The sequence below is a fragment of the Tiliqua scincoides genome, chromosome 7, assembly GCF_035046505.1.
Source record: "Tiliqua scincoides isolate rTilSci1 chromosome 7, rTilSci1.hap2, whole genome shotgun sequence".
NCBI classification, from domain to species: Eukaryota; Metazoa; Chordata; class Lepidosauria; order Squamata; family Scincidae; genus Tiliqua; species Tiliqua scincoides.
The window spans coordinates 1,912,575-1,922,582 of NC_089827.1; the positions used below are offsets into that span (position 1 = coordinate 1,912,575).

The 10,008-nt window shown below is 48.0% G+C and overlaps 1 protein-coding gene across 1 annotated transcript; it reads right to left on the minus strand.

Annotated features, from left to right (window-relative positions):
- Positions 1-2,893: 2,893 nt before the first annotated feature.
- On the minus strand, positions 2,894-9,575 carry MCAT (malonyl-CoA-acyl carrier protein transacylase). Its single transcript, XM_066634116.1, has 4 exons — positions 9,123-9,575; positions 7,751-7,838; positions 6,309-6,526; positions 2,894-3,513 (listed from the first exon to the last, which is right to left on the minus strand). The coding sequence occupies exons 1-4, from the start codon at positions 9,525-9,527 to the stop codon at positions 3,091-3,093; spliced, it is 1,134 nt and encodes a 377-aa protein (XP_066490213.1). The 5' UTR covers positions 9,528-9,575; the 3' UTR covers positions 2,894-3,090.
- Between the last annotated feature and the right edge of the window lie 433 nt (positions 9,576-10,008).

The window sequence follows — 10,008 nt, forward strand, 5'->3', positions numbered from 1 at the left end:
CAGGAAGAGAGAGCGTGATAATTTTTTTGTGTGGGGGGGGGGGGAGGGAGAGGGAGCAACCAGAGGAGGCTTCTGCCTCTTTGTACCAAGGCAGTTTGAGCCTAACAACCATTACAAGAGCATCTTCAGGGAATCTCATAGATTGTAATAAAGCACGTGAGAGGAGGTTCTTGTGGTCTGCTGCGCCCAAGGCATTTATGTCTTTATTGGTTATAAATGACACCATATGGAAACTGGCTGCATACCTTTTCTCCATGCAACAGAGTTCTGCCCTATTTAAAACTTCTGGATAGTGACATTGATAAACAATGCTATTTAGTCTGCAAATCGTTAAAGCAGGGTCCAGCTCTAATTTCATATCCAGAAGCATTTTTTTAATAGCCGCAATGAAGTAACTGCAGTGACATTTCTATACAGTGCCTTGCTTCTTAAATCTGACATCCTGTTCTTCAAAAACTTTGCTCTGAAATACGCAAGGTTTCTTTTTCAGTTTTTCTGGCTTGTAAACACAAGAAAAGTCCATGAAGCCCTATTGTCTTCAGGACTTAGTAAAATACACTGCATGGGACAACTGGTCTGACTGTTCACCAGCAGTGTTGTATGAACACTCATTTTTTATTTTCTGGCACTTCAGTGGTATCACATTGAGACTGTGCTGGTTGGCATTTTTATCGTTTTTAATACTTACCAAGTGTATTTATAAATTTTAGTATGTACCAGCACTTCAGACAGCAAGCACGATTGAAAGAGGCATCCCTTTCTGGGTTGAGAGACCAGGGAATGCCCCTCCTAAGATGGTGCTGAATGCAGTTTGCGTGCTTGAACAAATGTAACAATTTACACCTGAACCTTGCTAAAGGACATACTGGCAGAATGCGTGGCTTACCCTGGGGTTCCTCATGGCCTACCTTGGGGTAAGGGGACAAATGCCCCCCTACTCCAAGGAGACCTCCAGCAGCCAAAATCCCCTCCCCCAGATTCAGTGTAGCCCACACTGGCACCACTGCATTGCCACACAGGGACTTAGACAGGGCCATCAGAGTCCCAGTTTCAACTCCTATTTTGTTTCTGAACGAATTAAGTGAACATTTCAATGGCCTCAGTCATATTTTCACCCAATAGATGTGCCATTAGGTCCGACACAAGTTCCCTGCATTCAATTGTTTCCCCATTTCTACAACTGCACATTAGGCATACTTTAAAATGCACTGCACTGCCAGTAACAGACCCACTCCCAGACTGGGACTGCATCTTACATTTATGGGACTGCATCTTACAGGTTCATTTTAAGCACTTCATTAAGGTAATACATGTGAAATACTATATAAATGTTAAAAGTAGTACAATATGGTGACAAGAAGGCTAATTACTTCTTTGAAGAGCCAGTTTGGAAACTTAAAAGATGTTTATTAGAAAGATCATACAACGGTCTTTACTGCATCCAGTCCCCACGATCCAAACCTGTGGCTGCTGATTTACAATGTTACTGTTGTAGAGAAGGAAAAATGATCAATATGACCCTGTGAAGCCCAAATGGGGTTGAGAAATTCACCACGGTGCATAAGATGCATGGGGGTTGCAAGGACAGCCTCTGAAACATTATTCTGGTGGGAAGAGCTGCACTCAGAGCTACCAATGTTGCAAAGCACAACAAAATCACTAAATACAGTAGAACCTCCAAAGCTGACCACCTCCAAGCTGACCTAATTTTCTAGAGCCTTGGGTTTTTCTAGACCTAATTTTCTATAGCCTTTTTTTTTTCCCCCATATGTTGACCAATTCCTCCAGTCCCTTGGGTGGTCAACTTAAAGAGGTTCTACTGTATAGAAAAATTTTCTGACCAGATTCTCCCACCTCACCCAAAATGGAATGCAAAACAAACAAAAGTGACTACTTCTCCCCCTTCCCTTTTAATCTCACTGATTCTTTGGAGGCAAAACAAGCAAAACTCAATCATATCCCTTTGGTGTATAGATCATTGCATCTCATTGGGCAGCTAGGAAGGCCCATAGCCAGGGAGACAGACCAGGGGCAGACTGCACTTGCTCCCAGTGTGGAAGGGATTGTCACTCCTGAATCGGCCTTTTCAGCCACACTAGACGCTGTTCCAGAACCACCATTCAGAGCGCAATACCAGAGTCTTTCGAGACTGAAGGTTGCCTACTACTACTACTACTACTACTACTACTACTACTATTTCAAATGAACACATAGGACTACTTATCAGGTTTAGCACTTCCTAGCTGAAACTACTGGTTCAACAAAGCCACTGCATGGACAAAGCTGTCAGCTGGAAGAAATGGGATTTCATGCCACTTTTATCATGAGGTAACAAGCAACAAACCTTTGATAAGCAGCTCTTTTTAACCATGGCAGTTTCAAGGCGAGACTATGCCAACAGCACAACTTTTTGTGGTTCCCCATTCAGGGGTTACTGGAGGACATGGCAGTGGCATATCCGGAGGGCAGCAATGGGAAAAAATGCCCCAAGCACCAGGCTTTGGGGGGCAGCACCGCAACCCACTCCCCATTTTTTTGCAGTCTGGAACCGCGTCGACAGCGGCTGCACTCCTGCAGCCACTATTGGCATGCTTCCTGCTTGTGTTTGTGAGCCGCCCTTCTCTCCTCCCCTTTAAAGAAAAGGGAGAAGAGGGTGACCCTCAGAACAGTCAGGTAGCTAGTCAGAAACAGCAGTCGCCTCCTAGCAGTGCAAAAGACTCCACTGGTCAGGAGGCCAGTGCCACTCACCACCTGGGCACCACTTCTACCAGCGCGAAAAGCTTAGCAACAGTGCAAAAGGCTTCACTGGAGCACGGGCCACCTCCTCCCCCTTTTTTCCCCAAAGGGGGAAAGGAGGAGTTGATGCAGAAGTAATTGTGGTGATGATGACATTACCACAATTACTTCCGGGTCAGAGGTGGGTGGTAAATGGAGGGGCAGCCCCTGGGTGAAAAGCACCAGGACTGCCACTGGGGCACGAGACTGTGTGTTCCCCCATAGCAGTCATGACTTTATTTCCAATAAATAATAAACCCATTAACAATCAAGTGGGGTGAGAGAATCCGTCACGAACACGTCTTGCAGCCTCCTCTATGTCTCTTCTTCTGTCTCATTTTCCGAGACATCAATATGTGTATAGAATTTCCAGGCTTTCAAATTGCAGCTTCTGAGGATCACCCCCAGCTGTTTCCCAGGCCCCACTTCGTATGTGCAGGGAAACCCCATCCCTTTTCTTCTTTCATAGATGGAATGCATCGTCTGTTCCCATTTCACAGGTGAAACCAGTTGCTTTGCTAACAAGCGCTGGATCTGCTTTGGTTGCGTGTATTTCTGGCCATCCACGTTTGAATAGACAGGGATGAGCGGCTTTTGAATGTTGATGGATCTCAGAGCTTCAGCCAAAGGTTCCACTGCTGGTTCCATGAGTCGAGTATGAAAAGCACCACTGACTGGCAGCATTTTCACGCGGACAAAGCCATACTTTTTGGAATTTTGCTGCAAAAACTCCAAAGCCTGGAATAAGAGGGAAACGGGGACAGAGAGGGAGGTAGTTCACCTGATTCAGAACTATTAATGTAAATCACCTTTAAGAAAATACTGTAGGTTCAATCTCGCCTCCCAAAGAATCTGCACACCCAAAGAATCAGGAAGTCCGCTTCCAACCTAGAGGCACAGAGCATCCCAAGTATACAGATTAGGGGGCTAAGTTTCTACTATTAGTGGATAAGTGAGACTTGACATGATCTGATACAGTCAGGACCAACCCCCGTCCATGAAGCCAACTGAAGTGGTCGCCTAAGGCAGCAGTTTGGTGGTGGTGGTGCCGCCCATCACTGTCATTTCTATTGCTCCTCCTCCTTCAGTCTCTCTGGACTGAAAAGGAAGAGGGGAACAGAGAGGACGAGCAAATGTGGAGGGGAGGAAGTGATGAGCAAGAACATTGGGGAGTGGGAGGAACAGAGACTGGTAATTCGTTGGGTAAGGGTATTTGGCATGCCACCAAGTGGCGTCACTAGGGTTCGCGTCACCCCGTGCAGGATGCCAGCATGTCACCCCCATGCAGTGGACGGGGCAATACCCCAGGTGTTGGGCGTGGTGATGTACCATCACTCCGCCCCCACTGGTTTTTTGGCTGTACCTTTTGATAGAACAAAGATAGAACACATTCTGCATGAAATTACGCATTGATTGATATATAACATGATGGTGTTATTCTTCCAACATGATTTTAGTTATTTTAGTCACTAGTGGTGTCACACACACACACACACACCGGGTGTCAGCTTACTAACACTTTATTGCAGCAGGTATCAAACTTTTAGCACTGAGACCCACTTTTTAGAATGACAATCTGTCCAAGACACACCAGAAGTGATGTCATGGTGGAAGTGACATCATCAGGCAAATTAAAATAAATAAGTATAAATAATTAAAGTAAAACAAATAATTAAATAAGCAGAAGCCAGCCCTGTTCCACCAAGTGAATCTCTTCTGTAGACTGCCTGCAATAACACTCCCCCTCCAAAACCAGTAAGGTTTTCAGCCCTACCCAATGCCCAGTTCAATTGAAGAACTTCTGTTTAAACCAGATCACTGTCAAGATCCAGCTGGCTTTGCAAGTCTCAAAAAGGTTCACCTTATCAGCTGAAGCCTCTGTTTTGATCTTTTTTTGGAGGGGGGGGAGGCTGCCTTCTGGAGCACTTGTTTAGCTCCAGATGCATAGGATCAAGACCATTCTGGTAGCTTTGCATGCTCCTTCACCTGATCTTCCACACCAGCCAAGGCACGTTTGCTTACTTGCAAGTAAACACGACCATGGGGCTTAGTTTCGCTTTCCATAGTGCTCAATACATTCATCTGCTTGGAAGGAGGGACTTCCTTCTCAGGTGTTTTTGGGGCTGCATTCAATGGATCAGGACCATTCTGGTGTCATTGGTTTCCTCTCAGCCTGCCCTTTCCGACAGACTAAGGCAAGTTCGCCTACCCGCGAGTAAACGCGTTATACGGCTCACTTTCACTTTCCATAGGGATCCATGCATTTTTTGTTCTCCAGTTTTTTGGCCATAATTTTTGATAGGAGATATTTCACTCTGGTTTTTTGCATTGCATTCCACTCAAACTTCCACATCCAATGGTATATAATATGATGGGGTTACTCCTAACCGCAATTTTAGCGTGTCACCCCCCCTGTGTGCATCACCCGGTGTGACCCGCACCCTGCTAGCGACGCCACTGATGCCACCTCAGGTTTCAAGAGGTCTTGGGCTAGCCAGGGCAACAGTCCTACTAAAAAATAATCCCTACCTTTAAGGTTGGGAGCAGGATTCTCCATCGCTGAATCTATCCCCCATGATACCTATGTGGCTAAATCCAACACTGAGGAAGTTGTCTTCCATTGGTCATCCAGGGCACCGAATGGCAGTGGTTCTCTAGACAGAAGTTTTTCTCCGTCATGCCTTGAGATGTCAGGATTTGAACCTGGGACCTTCTGCATGCAAAGCAGGCAACTCTCTGTTGAGCTATTGCCCCCCTCCCCTATTGCAGTCTTTACATCGGGGAAGACTTTCACTCTGCTGAGTTTCTCAAACCTGAGAGTAGAATTTATTTTCAACACACTATCACTACAGTATTAAGCTCAGTAATGGACCTCAAATTTCTTTAACAGTTTATGGATTTTTAAAAGGATTTTATGGCTGGTAGCTGTTCTGTGAGTTCCTAGTATGCAGACAGCAGGATAAATACAAAATATATAGGAAAGCAAGGCAGGAGCAAGGCACCTTCCATCCAAATACAGAATTTGAAATAAGGCAGAGGCTGGAACATAACTATAGAGACCTCTTGTTCTACACACGTTTGATTTAGATGTTTATGGAAGAACGTGCTTGTTTAATACCAAATTCTAATTCACGCTCACAAATTTTTGAATAACATGGTGATTTTTTTTAAACTTACTAATTTTTGAGATATGCACTGCTTTTAATATAACTGTAAAAATGAGAGGTGCCTGTACTTTGGTTTGGGCCCTTGATATTGGTTGCTGTCACCAGAGCCAATGCAAGCTTCATGATTTCTAAATAATTGGAAACATTGTTTGAACTGGCCGTCCTCACCCCAGCAGTGTCATTTCTAGTGGCTGTCTGCTGGTGTTCTTTTGCACCTTAGTTTGTAAGCGCTTGTGGGAAAGGGAGCCATTAGAGCCATTAGTTACTTGATTCTCTCTGTAAACCACTCTGTGAACTTTTGTTGAAAAGCGGTATATAAATACTGTTAATTAACAACAACAACAACAACAACAACAACAACAATACCTGCAAATGTCCTGCAATGACCCTGCTGTCTGGAAACAAGTAGTTTGAAATTTCACACACAGGATTTTCTATGCCCAGTGACCTGCAATGTTCCCGTGCTTCTGAGCAAGCAGTGACATAATCTGAGCTATGCCGGCCAATGACAGACAGCATTCCACTTGGGATGGCTTCCGATGCTTCTTGCATGGCCTCAGCGCGCACCTTCACTGCATATAAGGCTAAAGAAAAAAAGAAAAAACCTTAAATGTGAAGAGAGCTGTGATGACATCTTGAGACGAATTGGTGTGATGATGTCATCCAGTTACTTCTGGATTGGAAGGCCAGTAGTACTTCCCTCTTACTGGTGTCTGTCATGGTGCAAAATGACAAACACCAGTAAGAGGCTCAGGATGAGAAGGCTTTACTGAGCACACAAAAAGCACTCGCTGGAGCTCTGAGCCAAGCTTTCTACCGCTGCTTGTTGCATTGCATTGCTGGTCTCGCTGCCAGGCAGTAGGGGTCTGAGGTCCCGCGTTTACCACTGGACACCTCAAGTGTCACTGGTGGTACCTGTACCACTGGTTGAGAAACACTGCTATAAAGTCTCACATGCCCCACATGAAATCAGGGCACACTGTGCAACACCTGAGCATTACAGAGAACTATTAGCAGTGGTGGGCCATCTGCCTTTCAAAAACATTTGTATACCTCAATATCTCTCTTTGATGAAGAACCTCTGATAAGCACCAGGGAGCCCCCAGGGTTCCCTGGAACATGGTGACCAGAGGATGAAATACCCAAATGAATTAAACATGAAGGGCTGACAATCTAGGTATCTGCCACAGTGACCGAAATTTTCATATTTTTCATACTTTCAGTATGGTTAAGTTGTTATTTATTTAAATAATGACTGCATTTATGGACTCAGTGTTTTTACATAAAAGCCAAGTAACAAAGCAGCCCTCAACCTCTCATTAGTAAGCTCAAATCATAGTTTGGTTTCTAAACTATAGTTAGCATACACTATAGTTTGGCATAAAGCCCATGTTGAGTCACATGTACCTTTTTACTGAGAGAAAAACATTCTTCAGACTACTTGAAGCTAGACCCTGCAAGCAAGAACTTCTAACCAGAGATTTTCAAGATGTCTTCAAGGATATTTTAATACAGTTCTCTCATAATTATTACAAAGTTTGTAGTAGATTCTTTAGTTATTATTTTTTATTTATTTATATATCTCATTTTTCTTCCAGTTTTACATGATGTTGCAAGAAATAACTTCTTCCTCACAGAGTAAGAGCTGGCTCTAAAATGTAAATACACTTTGTACCAGTAAATGAGCACACAAGAAGGAGACTGCCAACCAATAAGCCCCCCCCCGCCCCAAAAAAAAACTCATGACATTGCAATGATGTTATCCAAGAAAAAAAAACATTAATGCAGCCCTGGGGCTTTCTTGATACCTTCTGCATAGTCAATGGCGCCCGCAAAAACAAGGGCTGCATATTCTCCAATGCTAAATCCAGCAGCTGCCACACAGTTCTCAATCACCTGCAGAAATTAAACAGACAAGACTCAGAACAAGCAGTCTCTTCAAAAAACAAAAAGTTGACATTTCTAGAAATAGTTGCTGCTCAACACTTCCAGGAGGGAAGCTCATGGATTTAGCATCACAGCAGATGCACCCCCTGCAGTTCTGGTTTTTAATGGGAAAGGCTCTAAGACAAGGTGTCAAACACATAGCCTGTGAACTGGATACCACCCGTGGAACCCCTTGATGTGGCCCACAGAGTTCCAGGGCCTCCTCCCCCAAATGCAACCAGAACTATGCTCCGGTAGTGTCCAGAGGGTATTCTGAGGGCTGGGGGGGCGCCATGCACCATCTTCTCAACCTTCTGAATAACATTCTGAGGCCTTTGAAGACCTTAAGATGTCACTTCCAGTTTTTCCAAAAACCAGGGTGTGTTTACGGCTTCCCCAGCCCTCAGAACACCCTCCAGACATTCTTAATAAGGGGGTACTCCAGAGAGCAGAGAGATGAAGATGGAAGGAGAAGATGAAAGAAGATCAGGAGGTTGCACATACACATCATGGCTTGTAACCCAAGGGTTACAAGCCATGATGTGTACGTGCAACCTCCTGATTTTAGAAATGGGCTATGTCAGAACGCCAGATGCAAGGGAAGGCACCAGGATGAGGTCTCTTGTTATCTGGTGTTATCTGGCGTACGCCTGCGTTTTGCACCCACCGCCCAGAATGGCTCTGAAGGGAGGCTGCTTGCACGCCGCGGTGAGGCTCCCTACAAAACCTAGCTCTTTACGCCACTGGGCAAAGCTTCGTAAAGGGATGTCCTTCTCCCTCTTGCATGACACCCGGATCTTCTTAGTTCTGCTCCGTCGCTCTTCGAGGCCAAGCTGGGAATTCGAACCCGGGCCTTCCCGGTCCAGGTGCAAGCCCAGACCCTCCGTCCTAGCTCCCACGACCACCTCCACAGTTGTGGGTCAGGTTGAGGGCACCGGAGCAGCTTGTGGGGGTGCAGCAGAGATCACCCCAGAGGCCGCCCATGGCTCGGAAGAGGCCGGGCGCCCCCTGTTAGGGCACCGCAGGGCCCGGTCGGTGGTGGCCCCCAGCCAGACCCTCCCCTCAAGCCCCTCCCCCAGGGACCTCACTGCAGGCTGCCTGCCCTGCAGCCTCTTGAGGGTGGCCAGGGAGGAGATGAAAATGGCAGGAGGGTGCGAGGGGGCTGGGTGGTACCCCCCAGGGCACTGCAGGGCCTGGTCAGTGTTGGCCCCCAGCCAGCCCCTCCCCCTCGAGCCCCGCCGCCAGGGGCCTCACCGCAGGCCGCCGGTGGTGCAGCCTCTCGAGGGCGGCCAGGGAGGCGACGAAGACAGCAGGCTGGCAGCGGTCGGTGCGGCGGAGCTCGGCCTCGGGTCCGGCCAGGCAGAGACCCAGCAGGTCGTAGCCCAACACGCGCTCGGCCAGGCCGAAGAGCTCGCGCGCCCGCGGCTCCCGCAGCAGCCCCCGCCCCACCATCCCCACGGCCTGGCTGCCCTGGCCCGGGAAAAGCAGCACCGAGGCCTCCTCCGGCGCCCGCCGCCCCCGGGTCGCGCCCGCGCCCTCCTCGGCCGCCTCCGCGCTCTGCAGCAGTTCCGGCAGCAGCTCCGCGCCCCGCTGCGGGGCTCCTCCGCCCCGGCCCAGGCATCGCCCCGCGGCCGCGCGCCCGGCCAGGCCTAGTCGCATGAGGCCGCCTGCGAGAGCTCCCACGGTTGCCGGGGCAACGGCAGGCCGCGGCTGTGCGCCCAGCAAAAGGGCTCGTGCCGGGTCCTCCGCAAAAGGGGCCCCTCCCGGAAGCACAAACTCTGGAAGAAGCGTTCCGCGCAGGAAACGGTGCCCTCGCTGACGTGCAGGCGCCGAACACTCCCAGCCTCCTGGTGGCTCGCGACGCCAGCAGCACAGTTGGCACTTCGGTTCCCAGACTGCTGAGCGCGGGGCCACCGGGCTTTGTGAGACCTTCTAGAAAGGAATACTTAGTTAAAAGTAACAGGAACCATATGAAAGACCCTCAAAGATTTATCTCTTTGTATTGACACCTGCTTGCACACTGCAGCTCTTGGCAGGGCAATGAGCAACTTCCTTGCAAACTGCAGGAGCTGAGCTCTTTGGAAGATTAATGAGCAGCGGAAGTATCTGATTGTTAAGCAGCCTGGGGGCTCTAGGCAAT